Source organism: Felis catus, chromosome F1 (assembly GCF_018350175.1).
Source record: "Felis catus isolate Fca126 chromosome F1, F.catus_Fca126_mat1.0, whole genome shotgun sequence".
NCBI classification, from domain to species: domain Eukaryota; kingdom Metazoa; phylum Chordata; class Mammalia; order Carnivora; family Felidae; genus Felis; species Felis catus.
The window spans coordinates 67,693,720-67,708,067 of NC_058384.1; the positions used below are offsets into that span (position 1 = coordinate 67,693,720).

The following is a 14,348-nucleotide window of genomic DNA, read 5'->3' on the forward strand; positions in this document are numbered from 1 at the left end:
AAAAGCATTTTTGGACCATTTTTATACAAGGATGTACATGTGTTTTTGTGCATGTGATGGAAAGATCTGAAATGTAAAAGTGTTTATCCATGGATGGTAGTACTTTTGTCACTTTTCACAATAAGCCTAACTTTATATTTGGAGTAAAGCTATTTTTGTGTTGAAAAAAATTATATGCCTATTTGCATTGTCTTATTAATATAATCTCATTGACTCACTTTATCCAGTGGCAGAATTTGGAAGAAGAGATCTTTGAAACCAAAACTAAATTATCTGCGTATATCTTTTTTCTTCTCTTTTCATCATTGACCGTTTACTGTGGGATAGTGTTTTAGGCTGATTTTAGTTAATATTTCTGACAGACACAAAAACCCAGACTTGAGTACAGTCCTTTAGCAGGATATGGGAACTGTATATGTCTCCACTTTAGGCAGAATTTTTAAAATGACTTTTATTGAAGTATAAACACACATAAATCGTGTGACAGCTCAATGGATCTTCACAGTCCACAGTACCCCCTCTGGCCAGTGTTCAGTTTAAGAGCTACAACACTGCCAGCACCTGTCAAACCCTCTCATGCTCCTTCCCTTTCACTGCCGCCCACACCACGCTGCCTCATAGCACGGGGGACTGTTTTCCTGACTTTTTTTTTTTTTTTTAAGTTTACGTGTGTATTTGGAGAGAGTGTTGCATGAGCAGGGAAGGGACAGAGAGAGGGAGAGAGAGAATCCCAAGCAGGCTCCATGCTGTCAGCACAGAGCCTGACGTGGGGCTCAAACTCCCAATCCGTGAGATCATGACCTGATCTGAAATCAAGAGTCAGACACTTTACCAACTGAGCCCCCTGGGGCCTCCTGAATGGGATTATATAGTATAAACATTTGTTCTGGCTCCTTCCGTTCACTGTTGTTAACTTTATCCACTTCACTGTACATAGTCTCAGTTTGTACAAGATGGATTTTTACAGGTAAGTTTTAACATTAGAAATGTTGTAGTTTTCTGGGGATGCAAGCTGGTGCAGCCACTCTAGAAAACAGTATGGGGGTTCCTCAAGAAACTAAAAATAGAACTACCCCACGACCCAGCATTTGCACTACTGAGTATTTATCCATGGGATACAGGTGTGCTGTTTTGAAGGGACACATGCACCCCCATGTTTATAGCAGCACTATCCACAATAGCCGAAGTATGGAAAGAGCCCAATGTTCATCGACAGATGAATGGATAAAGGAAATGTGGTGTATATATACAATGGAGTATTACTCGCCAATCAAAAAGAATGAAATCTTGCCATTTGCAGCTACGTGGATGGAACTGGAGGGTATTATTAGTGAAATTAGCTAAGTGAAATTAGAGAAAGATAAATATTATATGACTTTACTTATATGAGGACTTGAAGAGACAAAACAGAGGAACATAAGGGAAGGGAAACAAAAAGAATATAAAAACAGGGAGGGGGACAAAACAGAAGAGACTCACAAATATGGAGAACAAACTGAGGGTTGATGGAGGGGTTGTGGGAGGGCGGATGGGCTAAATGGGTAAGGAGCATTAAGGAATCTACTCCTGAAGTCATTGTTGCACTCTATGCTAACTAATTTGGATGTAAATTTTAAAAAGTAAAAAATAAAACAAAATAAAAAAGAAATGTAGTTTTCAGATACAAATATATTTCAAAGTACTTTATAAAGCCTCTTAATTGTTAAGTGTTGAAAAGTAACTATGAACGTACAGAATGAGCCTATTGTTTCTTAGTAAAATGGGAGGAAAATGTAAGGGGTTTGTTTAATCACAAGCTTAGTATTTATAAATTGTACAGGAGACTGTCAAAAAAAGTCATTTTCCCCTTGGGCAAAATTGTAAGAGTCTAGTCCAAAAGAGATAATTAAGTTTCCTTAATTCTGAGGTGATCAACTATTGGTGGAATTGTGTTCTCCTTTAGTTGCCATAAAGTAAAGAGGAGTGTTGAGAAACTGAAACGCGTCCGTCAGAAAATGACCAGAAAGAAGTGAAACCATTTGGGGCAGAAGGTTGACTGTGTGGTTGAGATCACAGGGGTGAGAAGCTGCTGGAAAGCAGAGCAATTAGACTTATTCTATGTGATTTGAGAAGGTGAGACTCAGACCAGTAAGTGATAGTTGCAGAAGGGCAGATTTTACATCACTCTTAGGAAGAACTTACTTTAATTTTTTTTTTTTTTTTTTAGTGTTGATTTCTTTTTGAGGGAGAGAGACACAGAGCATGAGCGGGGGAGGGGCAGAGAGAGGGATTCAGGATCCAAAGCAGGCTCCAGGCTCCGAGCTGTCAGCACAGAGCCCGACACAGGGCTCAAACCCACGGACCGCAAGATCATGACCTGAGCTGAAGTCAGATGTTCAACAGACTGAGCCACCCAGGCGCCCCTTAGGAAGAACTTATTTAATGAACACATTTCATTATGGTAAATTTCAAATTAAAGAGTAGAGTGACTAGTACAAGTTCAGAGATCTATTTACGTCCATCCATCACTAGGATCCTCTTGTGCTACATTTCCTATCTAATACTTGGATGTAGTCTGTTCTTCAGGGAACGCTGGTTCCTCCCTTTTTACTGGGAAGTGATAGGTAGAGACCACAGTCCTGGGTATTAGAGGTGTTCATTGCTACTGGATTTTCATTGTATTTAGGCAGTTTGATAGAGATAAGGGGGAAAGTGTGGGTGTGTGTTAAAGACTTTGTACGTTTCTAATATTTCAACTTGAAATTATAGGGGTTTTAATCTCTTTGGTTTTATATTGTGTCTCCTTTTTTTTCTTACAAAAATTTGGTTCCTAGGGGCGCCTGGGTGGCTCAGTCGGTTAGGCGGCCGACTTCGGCTCAGGTCATGATCTTGCGGTCCGTGAGTTCGAGCCCCGCGTCGGGCTCTGTGCTGACCGCTCAGAGCCTGGAGCCTGTTTCAGATTCTGTGTCTTCCTCTCTCTGACCCTCCCCCATTCATGCTCTGTCTCTCTCTGTCTCAAAAATAAATAAACGTTAAAAAAAAAATTTGGTTCCTAATGACATTCACATAGTAACATATTTGATCTATATATCTATCAATTATCCATCTATCTGGGTTCAAAGTAATTATACCAATATTACCACTAATATCAGTCTCCCTGGATGGAATTTAAGATTTCTTGTGGATATCATTTTGTCTTTAAAATGTATTGTCCAAAGGCTGTTTTAAAGTAATTCAAAATAATCGTCTTCCATGTAGCTGTGTACTTAATTTGATAGATATATTTGTCTACGTTGTTTTCAAGATTTAGAGATTTGGAATATTTTTCTATATGATATAATTTTGTTTCTTAAATACTTAAAGTACTTAATTGCAAAGTCAGAACCATAAGTAGATGCAGAGAAGTCTGACATCTAGGCCTCTTTCCTCCCCTTGTAGGTCACCGTTTTTATTAATCTTTCGGTTTTTTCCTTCCATGTTTAATGTGATCAGATACGTGTATATATTCATATTCCTCTTTATATGTAAGGTGGTATATTTATAGCCACTGTTCTAATTCTTTCTTTCATTTAACATCGTATTCTTAAAGAGGATCACACAGCAGTTGGTTGGTCTCTCCTTTTTTGGGGTCTTGTTTTTTGGAGCTTTTTTTTTTTTTTTTTTTTTTTTTTGCAGTTTCATAGTACTCTCTTATACACATTCCTTTGGTTTAATCAGCCACTCTCCTGTAGATAATTATTTTAGAGTTTTGCTATTAAAATGGTGGTAGGGGTTGCCTGGCTGGCTCAGTCAAGTATAACTGTTGACCTTAGAGTTGTGAGTTTGAGCCCCACGTTGGATATAGAGATCACTTAAAATCTTAAAAAGTAGTGGTACATTTTATAGTTTTCTGCAGCTGTTATATTTTTGCCAGCGTAGCTTGGCAAAAATCTAATCCAGTAGGAATTTGATCTCCTACTGGTGGGGTTCCTGTAGTTAAGTGCATATGGTATTCTAGTTATTACCCATTTCCCTTCTATAGAAATTACACCATTTTACATGCGGTACATGTCTGGGTATGCTTGAATTTGTTTTTTGTTGTTCGCCCTCTTCCATTGGTTCTTCTGTCTTTTTGTGTGTAAGTTCTGTACTGTTTAACGATAGAAGCTTTAAAAAATAATTTTACATTTGGTACAGTTGTACCCCTGCTTTTCTTCTTTTTAAGATTTTGCTAGTTATTCTTGCTTGTCTAATTTTTCAAAAGAATTTTATATTTTTTCTTACTCCTGAATGAAATTTTGGTGGTATTTTTATTGGGATAGCATTACATTTATAAATTTGTTTTGGGAAAATTGTCATCTTATGTCTTCCTATCCACAAACACAGTATGTATTTCCATTTGTTCAAGTCTTTCATTTTTATTTCATGGTTAAAAAGAACTCTTTACGTCAATTATACTTCAGTTGTTCAAGAAAATCTATGTTGAAACATGGGAGAAAAATTATTTGTTTTCCCTGACAGTGTCAAATGAAGTTCATATTTTTGATTTAAATAAATCTTTTTTATTTCTTTAGACCTTTTTTCCCCAAAATTTTTATTTAAATTCTTGTTAATTAACATATTGTGTAATATTGGTGTCAGGAGTAGAATTCAGTGATTCATCACTTACATACAACACCCAGTGTTCCTCTTAATGTGCCCTCACGCATCTATCCCATCCCCCCACCCCCCTCCCTCAGTCTGTAACCCTCAGTTTGTTTTCTATCATTAAGAGTCTCTTATCTTTCTCTCTGTTTTTCTCCCCCTTCCCATATGTTCATCTGTTTTGTTTCCTAAATTCTACATATGAAAGAAATCATATGGTATTTGTCTTTGACTGACTTGCTTTGCTTAGCTTACATAATACACTCTAGTCCATCCACATCATTGCAAATGGCAAGATTCAGTTATTATTATTTTTTTTTAAGTACACACACAGCTTAGTCATGGCCCTGAGATCGAGACCTGAGCTAAGATCACGAGTCAGACGTTTAACTGGCTGAGCCACCCAGGCGCCCCAAGATTCTAGTCTTTTATTCTTTTTGATGGCTGAGTAATATTCCATTGTATGTATATATTTATAAGTTTATGCGTATATTTTAATATATAGACACATACATACAAATACCACCTCTTTATCCATTCATCAGTCATTGGACAATTGGACTCTTTCCATAATTTGACTGTTGTTCATAACGCTGCTATAAACATTGGGGAGCATGTGTACCCCTTTAAATCTGTACTTTTGTATCCTTTGGATAAGTACCTAGTAGTGTAATTGCTGGGTTGTAGGGTAGTTCTATTTTTAATGTTTTGAGGAGCCTGCAGACTGTTTTCCAGAGTGGCTGCACCAGTTTGCACATCCATCAACAGTGTATGAGTGTTTCCCTTTTCTCTGCATCCTCTCCCAACATCTGTTGTTGCCTGAGTTGTTAATGTTAGCCATTCTGACAAGTGTGAGGTGGTATCTCCTTGTGGTTTTGATTTGTATTTCCCTGATGAGTGATGTTGAGCATCTTTTCATGCATGTTAGCCATCTGGCTGTCTTCTTCGGAAAAGTGTCTATTCATGTCTTCTGCCCATTTCTTAATTGGATTATTTGTTTTTTGGGTGTTGAGTTTGAGAAGTTCTTCTAGATTTTGGATACTAACCCTTTATCACATATGTCATTTGCAAATATCTTTTCCCATTCTGTAGGCTGCCTTTTAGTTTGGTTGATTGTTTCCTTTGCTGTGCAGAAGGTTTTTATCTTGATGAGGTCCCAATAGTTCATTTTTGCCTTTGTTTCCCTTGCCTCCAGTGACGTGTCTAGTAAGAAGTTGCTGCGGCGGAGGTCAAAGAGGTTGCTGCCTGTGTTCTTCTAGGATGTTGATGGTTTCCTGTCTCGTGGTTAGGTCTTTCATCCATTTTGAATTTCCTTTTGTGTGCGGTCTAAGAAAGTGGTCCAGGTTCATTCTTCTGCATGTTGCTGTCCAGTTTTTTCTGACACCATTTGCTGAAGAGACTGTCTTTTTTTCCATTCGTTATTCTTTCCTGCTTTGTTGAAGATTAGTTGACTTATATAGTTGTGGTTCCATTTCTGAGTTTTCTTTTCTGTTCCATTGATCTATGTGTCTGTTTTTGTGCAAGTACCATACTGTCTTGATCACTACAGCTTTGTAATGTAGCTTAAAGTCCGGAATCGGGATGCCTCCAGCTTTGCTTTCCTAAAAAAAAAAGAACTCTTTAATTGTTATCCAAAAGTAAAACAGATTGTTGTGTGAAGTAATTAATTCACTTGTGAAGTATATGGTGAGAATTCATGAATTGGGTAACAATTTATGTTAATGACTTAAAAGTTACTTCCAACTCCAAAATGTGATACAAATCTTTTTATTCAGGTTTATTTATTTATTTTGAGAGAGAGATAGAGGAAGAAAGCATGAGCACAGAAGGGGCAGATAGCAAAGGAGAGAGAGAGAATCCCAAGCAGGTTCTTCACTGTCAGCACAGAGCCTGACTTGGGGCTCGAACTCATGATCATGACCTGAACCAAAATCAAGAGTCAGATGCTCAACCAACTGAGCCACCCAGATGCCCCCTAAATGTTATATAAAAGTGCATTGTATAGAAAATGTGAATGTATTTTACTGTCTTTTTTATTCCTCTCACATTAAGAGAGAACTTGACTGTTCTTTCAAAACTATAACTGAGGGGCACCTGGGTGGCTCAGTCGGTTAAGCGTCCAACTTGGGCTCGGTTCGTGGGTTCAAGCCCTGCATCAGACTCTGTGCTGACGGCTCAGAGCCTGGAGCCTGCTTCGGATTCTGTGTCTCCTTCTCTCTCTGCCCCTCCCCTACTTGCACTCTTTCTCTTAAAAATAAATAAACATTGAAAAAATAAAAATAAACTATAATTGAGAATGAGTTAAAGGAGTGGAAGTAGGTTAGGGGTTGTACAGCACTGGTTTGAAATCTTTGCTATCAATGAAGGAGGTAGGCAGTGAACAATTATTTTATTTTATTTTTAAATATGTATTTTTTAACGTGTATTTATTTTTGAGAGAGAATGCGTGCGGGGGAGGGGCAAAGAGAGGGTGAGACAGAGGATCCAAAGTGGGCTCTGCGCTGAAAGCAGGGAGGCCCATGCAGGGCTTAAACTCACGAACCAGGAGATCATGACCTGAGCCAAAGTCAGGTAGCTAACCGACTGAGCCACCCAGGCGCCCCAGTGAACTATTATTTTAAAAGAGTGCCATTGGGTATTGTAACTAACAATACTTATCTTTTTAAAAATAAGATGTTTGTATGCAAATGTTCAGTCTAAGGTAAGAGTAGATTGCTAATTTGCCATTTTCAAACAATGTCAAAAAAATCAGGTTATTTTTAAATGTTGAGTAATAGGGGCGCCTGGGTGGCGCAGTCAGTTGAGCGTCCAACTTCAGCCAGGTCACGATCTCGCGGTCCATGAGTTCCAGCCCCACGTCGGGCTCTGGGCTGATGGCTCAGAGCCTGGAGCCTGTTTCCGATTCTGTGTCTCCCTCTCTCTCTGCCCCTCCCCTGTTCATGCTCTGTCTCTCTCTGTCCCAAAAATAAATAAACGTTGAAAAAAAATTTTTTTTAATAAAAAAATAAAAAAAAATAAATGTTGAGTAATATATAAGTGTGTGTGGTTGAGAGTCAGCACAGGTAACGTTTTGCTAGCCTCTGATACAGCAGCAGAGGAACTCCTATATGGTGACATGGTGTTTAACATTAGTTAGGTTTTTAAATAAACCTTTTTAAATAAAGCACTCTTGCCTATGTTTTATCTGATAAGTGATCAGTCAGGTTGTTCAGTTTTAATGCTAAACCGAAGTGTGATACAAGGTTTACTCTCTCTGAAACCTGTTTCTTGTTCAAATTTTAGGACCCTTCAAAGTTGTACAAGAAAGCAGGTGATGTTGCAGCCATTGAATGCCAATCCGAAGAAGGCATCCGTCTTCATTCACAGGGAGAAAACAGTCCTTTGTCGAAGAAGCTGTCTCCAGTACACTCAGAAATGACAGATTACATTAATGCAACATCATCTACTCTTGTTGGGAGCCGGGAGCCTGATTTAAAGGACCGAGCGTTACTTAATGGAGGAACGAGTGTAACGGAGAAGTTGGCACAGCTCATCGCAACTTGCCCTCCCTCTAAGTCTTCCAAGACTAAACCGAAGAAGTTGGGAACTGGCACTGCTGCGGGATTGGTTAGCAAAGATTTGATCCGGAAAGCAGGCGTTGGCTCTGTAGCTGGAATACTACATAAGGACTTAATAAAAAAACCAGCCATCAGCACAGCAGTTGGATTGGTAACTAAAGATCCTGGGAAAAAGCCAGTGTTTAATGCAACAGTAGGATTGGTCAATAAGGACTCTGTGAAAAAACTAGGAACGGGCACTACGGCGGTGTTCATTAATAAAGACTTAGGCAGAAAGCCAGGAACTGTCACTACAGTAGGACTGCTGAGCAAGGATTCAGGAAAGAAGCTAGGAATTGGGATTGTTCCAGGGTTAGTGAACAAGGACTCTGGAAAGAAGTTAGGACTTGGCACTGTGGTTGGGCTGGTTAATAAAGACTTGGGAAAGAAATTGAGTTCTACTGTCGGCCTAGTGGCCAAGGACTGTGCAAAGAAGATTGTAGCAAATTCAGCAATGGGATTAGTTAACAAGGACATGGGAAAGAGACTGGTGAGTTGCTCTATGGCAGGCCTGGTCAGTAAAGACGCCATAAACCTTAAAGCCGAAGCACTGCTCCCCACTCAGGAACCACTTAAGGCTTCTTGTAGTACAAACATCAGTAGTCATGAAAGTCAGGAACTTTCTGAATCCCTGAAAGACAGCACCACCAGCAAAACTTTTGAGAAGAATGTTATACGGCAGAGTAAAGAAAGCATATTGGAAAAGTTCTCAGTTCGAAAAGAAATCATCAATTTGGAGAAAGAAATGTTCAGCGAAGGAACATGCATTCAGCAAGACGGTTTCTCATCCAGTGACAGGGGGCCTTATGAAACCTCAAAGCATGAAAAGCAACCTCCCGTGTACTGCACTTCTCCGGACTTTCAAATGGGAGCTGCTTCAGACGCATCCACAGCAAAATCCCCGTTCAGTGCAGTAGGAGAGAGCAGTCTCCCGTCCCCATCGCCCACCGTATCTGTCAACCCTCTAACCAGAAGTCCCCCTGAAACTTCACAGCTGGCCCCTAATCCATTGCTTTTAAGTCCTTCCACAGAATTAATGGAAGAAATTTCTGAATCTGTTGGAAAGAACCAGTTTACTCCTGAAAGTACCCACTTGAACATTGGTCATAGGTCCGTGGGTCACAGCATGAACATCGAATGTAAAGGGATTGATAAAGAGCTAACTGATTCAAAAACCACGCATCTAGATATTCCAAGAATAAGCTCTTCCCTGGGAAAAAAGCCAAGTTTGACTTCCGACTCCAGTATTCACGCAATTACCCCTTCGGTTGTTAACTTCACTAGTTTATTTAGTAACAAGCCCTTTCTAAAACTTGGTGCAGTAGGTGCGTCGGACAAACACTGCCAAGTGGCTGAAAGCCTAGGCGCGAGTTTGCAGTCGAAACCATTGAAAAAACGGAAAGGAAGGAAACCTCGGTGGACTAAAGTGGTGGCGAGAAGCACGTGCCGGTCTCCCAAAGGGCTAGAGTTAGAAAGATCAGAGCTTTTTAAGAATGTTGCGTGTAGCTCACTATCAGGTAGTAATTCTGAGCCAGCCAAGTTTATGAAAAACATCGGACCATCTTCGTTTGTAGATCATGACTTCCTGAAACGCCGATTGCCAAAGCTGAGCAAGTCCACGGCCCCGTCTCTTGCTCTCCTAACTGATAGTGAAAAACCCGCTCACAAGGCTTTTGCTACTCACAAGCTCTCCTCCAGTATGTGTGTCTCTAGTGACCTTTTGTCTGACATTTATAAGCCCAAGAGGGGAAGACCTAAAGCTAAGGAGATGCCTCAACTGGAAGGGCCACCCAAAAGGACTTTAAAAATCCCTGCCTCTAAAGTGTTTTCTTTGCAGTCTAAGGAGGAACAGGAACCCCCGATTTTACAGCCAGAAATCGAAATTCCTTCCTTCAAGCAAAGTCTTTCTGTGTCTCCTTTTCCGAAAAAGAGAGGCAGACCGAAGAGGCAGATGAGGTCACCAGTCAAGATGAAGCCACCTGTACTATCCGTGGCTCCGTTTGTTGCCACCGAGAGTCCAAGCAAGCTGGAGTCTGAAAGTGACAACCATCGGAGCAGCAGTGATTTCTTTGAGAGTGAGGATCAGCTTCAGGACCCAGACGATCTGGACGACAGGCATAGGCCCGCTGTCTGCAGCATGAGTGACCTAGAGATGGATCCAGATAAAAAAATGACCAAGAGAAACAACGGACAGCTAATGAAAACAATTATCCGCAAAATAAATAAAATGAAGACTTTGAAGAGGAAGAAACTGCTGAATCAGATTCTGTCAAGCTCCGTAGAATCAAGTAATAAAGGGAAAGTGCAATCCAAACTCCATAATACAGTGTCCAGTCTTGCCGCCACGTTTGGCTCTAAATTGGGCCAGCAGATAAACGTCAGCAAGAAAGGAACCATTTACATAGGAAAGAGAAGGGGTCGAAAACCAAAAACTGTCTTAAACGGCATTCTTTCTGGTAGCCCTACCAGCCTTGCTGTCCTTGAGCAAACTGCTCAGCAGGCAGCTGGCTCGGCATTAGGACAGATCCTTCCCCCTTTGCTGCCCTCCTCTGCTAGTGGGTCAGAGATTCTCCCGTCACCTGTGTGCTCCCAGTCTTCTGGGACTAGTGGGGGTCAGAGCCCTGTGAGCAGTGACGCGGGCTTCGTGGAACCCAGTTCAGTGCCGTATCTGCATTTACACTCCAGACAGGGCAGTATGATCCAGACGCTTGCAATGAAGAAGGCCTCAAAGGGGAGGAGGCGACTGTCTCCTCCTACTTTGTTGCCGAATTCTCCCTCCCACTTAAGTGAACTCACCTCCCTGAAGGAGGCCACTCCTTCTCCCATTAGTGAGTCTCACAGCGACGAGACCATTCCCAGCGATAGTGGAATCGGAACCGATAATAACAGCACTTCGGACCGAGCAGAGAAGTTTTGTGGACAGAAAAAGAGGCGGCATTCGTTTGAACATGTTTCTCTGATTCCCCCTGAAACCTCTACAGTCCTGAGCAGTCTTAAAGAAAAACATAAACACAAATGTAAGCGCAGGAATCACGATTACCTCAGCTATGACAAGACGAAGAGGCAGAAACGAAAACGGAAAAAGAAATACCCCCAGCTCCGAAGCAGACAGGATCCAGACTTTATTGCAGATCTGGAGGAACTGATAAGTCGTCTGAGTGAAATTCGAATCACCCATCGAAGTCATCACTTTATCCCCCGAGACCTGCTGCCCACTATTTTTCGCATCAACTTTAATAGCTTCTATACACATCCTTCTTTCCCCTTGGACCCTTTGCACTACATTCGAAAACCTGACTTAAAAAAGAAGAGAGGGAGACCCCCTAAGATGAGGGAGGCAATGGCCGAAATGCCCTTCATGCACAGCCTTAGTTTTCCTCTTTCCGGTACAGGATTCTATCCGTCCTACGGCATGCCTTACTCTCCGTCACCCCTTACAGCCACTCCCCTGGGACTAGGTTACTATGGAAGGTACCCCCCCACTCTCTACCCTCCTCCGTCTCCCTCTTTCACTCCTCCGCTTCCACCTCCTTCCTACATGCATGCTGGTCACTTACTTCTCAACCCCACCAAATACCATAAGAAAAAGCATAAGCTACTGCGACAGGAGGCCTTTCTCACAACCAGCAGGACTCCTCTCCTCTCCATGAGCACCTACCCTAGCGTCCCTCCCGAGATGGCCTATGGTTGGATGGTCGAGCACAAACATAGGCACCGTCACAAGCACAGAGAACACCGCTCTTCTGAGCAACCCCAGGTTTCCATGGACGCCGGCTCTTCCAGATCTGTTTTGGAGTCCTTGAAACGCTATCGATTTGGGAAGGAAACTGTTGGAGAGCGATATAAGCATAAGGAAAAGCACCGATGTCATATGTCCTGCCCTCATCTCTCTCCTTCGAAAAGCTTAATAAATCGAGAAGAACAGTGGGTCCACCGAGAGCCTTCAGAATCTAGTCCACTGGCTTTGGGATTGCAAACACCTTTACAGATCGACTGTTCAGAGAGTTCTCCGAGCTTATCCCTGGGAGGGTTCACTCCCAGCTCTGACCCGGCCAGCAGCGATGAGCATACAAACCTTTTCACAAGTGCAATAGGCAGCTGCCGAGTCCCCAACCCGAACTCCAGCGGCCGGAAGAGACTAGCTGACAGTCCTGGACTGTTTTCTGCACAGGACACTTCGCTCACTCGGCCTCACAGGAAGGAGCCACTGCCTTCCGGCGAGAGGGCAGTGCCGACCGCGACAGGTAAGGAGGGCTCCTTCGCTGCCTGTTGTTTGTGTTGGGAAAGGAGAGGACTTGGCCCTCAGGTTGCCTGATGCGTGTATGTGAACTCTTAACGGTTTGGTTTGTATAAATAGATGTGGCATGGTATCTTCAGCGTTCTTGTTTTTGGTACATGTGAGAAGTAAGATAAGGCCTGTCTTTGCATTAACTCTGAATTTTGAGAAGAGGTACCGTTACAAAAACAAACAACACTCAAGTTTTGGAAACCAGGAAAAATGATTCTTCTTTCTTACGCAAAAAGGCGGTTACAGTTTCTTTAGGGAGAAATGGCCCATGGGTGTTGTTGGCAGCTGTGCAGGACTTTTAATATATTCTAATCTAGTAATTACAAGTGAGTTTATGTTACAGGAAGAAATGTCAACCCAGTGTGTCTCATAATAAAAATCTAGGCTTTCAAAATTATCAACGTCGTAAAAGGGACTTCATTCTGCAGAGTGATCTCTAGGTATCCTCACAAAAGCTGCTTCAGTCGCATATGAAATGACATACAACAAATCTGCATGATACATTTGAAACACCTGCGAAGCTCGTAAGAACTGAAACAAAGATAGGAAACAAGAAAGTGGAAGCACTGCCCATTCATGTAGAAAGAAGGCATCTGTGAGTGAGAAGGTGTTTATCAGAGATCTCAGCTCTGGGGGTTTGGTTGTAGGTAACTCTAGGAAGTCTGCGGAACCTCTATAGAGTTATAAGTACAGTCATGTGTATGTGTGCTTGTGCGTACTTTTCAGGGGAAAAATCTATAAATTGCATCACATTCTCCAAGTCAATTCTCTAAGCCTCCATACCTCTTCCTATAAAATGGTAACAATAGGGTTATCGTGAGAAGTAAATGAGATTATAATGTGTGTATTGAAGTGATTTGCGCATTGTAAGTGCGCAGATGTTAATTGGTAAAATCATTCCCCAAAAGATTAAAAACTTAGGCATTATAGGAAATGATAAACCCCTTTAATGTGTTTTTGCTTATGATGTTCATTATTCACGAAATTTTGAAAAAGCCATTTTTGTTGAGAAACTGAGCATTCTTTAGTTTCTAACGATGTAATAAAGAGAAGAAAAATTCCTAAGTTTTAATTAGGTTCATTCAGCAAATTTTTGATGAATAAGTCACTGAGTGTCAGTTTGTCAGGCACTACTTTGTGGGCTCTTGTGAGGAATAAGGCACACAAATACATTGTTCTCATGGGACTTACAGAGGAGGAGATAGGCGATGAACAAAAATGTACATGTTAAATGTCATTAGAGATGTGATCAGAGCGTTCAAGCAAGAAAAAGAAAAGAAAACACGGAGTGTGGAAGGGGGCCTGACTCAGCAAGCCGTCCCTGACAAGGTGACTCTAAACTGTTTGTTACCTGAAGGCCGAGCAGCAGTTAGCTGGGGAGACAATTGTACTCACTCATTGACTCCCTCACTTAGTTGTTAAAGTCTAGAACGTGTGGCACTCTTCCAGTCACTGGCGTCAAGACATGAGGTCAGGCCCCGTGAACTTTCAGCCCTAGTGACACAAGACCAATAGTAGAGTGGTAAGCTCACAAGGAAAGGCATAATCGGGGGGAAATGCTGTCAAGTTAATACTACAGTGTCAGGATGGGTCGTTACCGGGAGGGGGGCGCCTGTTTAGGTAAAGTTACTGGTTACGGCCTAAGGATGAAAAGTTGAAGCTTGAAGGATGAGAAGCCGCCGCTTCTCAGGCTGAAGTTTGAGTAAAGAGCACGTTTGAAGATGCTGGGCTGAGAAAGAGTAGTATCTAGGTATACTCTTTACTATCTAATACCTAAATATATTAGAAGACCTTGGTGGCCGGGTCACGGTGGCAGGACAGGGAACACAGGACGGTGCGAGAATTGGGGGTGAAGAAAGCAG

General features: G+C 41.7%; 1 protein-coding gene across 9 annotated transcripts in view; it reads left to right on the top strand.

Annotated features, from left to right (window-relative positions):
- The window catches only part of ASH1L (ASH1 like histone lysine methyltransferase), a 196,213-nt gene that overhangs the window by 55,817 nt on the left and 126,048 nt on the right, over window positions 1-14,348 (top strand). For all 9 annotated transcript variants that reach the window (XM_045048735.1, XM_045048741.1, XM_045048736.1 and 6 more), the window contains exon 3: window positions 7,885-12,442. In XM_045048735.1, coding sequence (XP_044904670.1) covers window positions 7,885-12,442 — 4,558 coding nt within the window. The remainder of the gene's footprint in view (window positions 1-7,884; window positions 12,443-14,348) is intronic.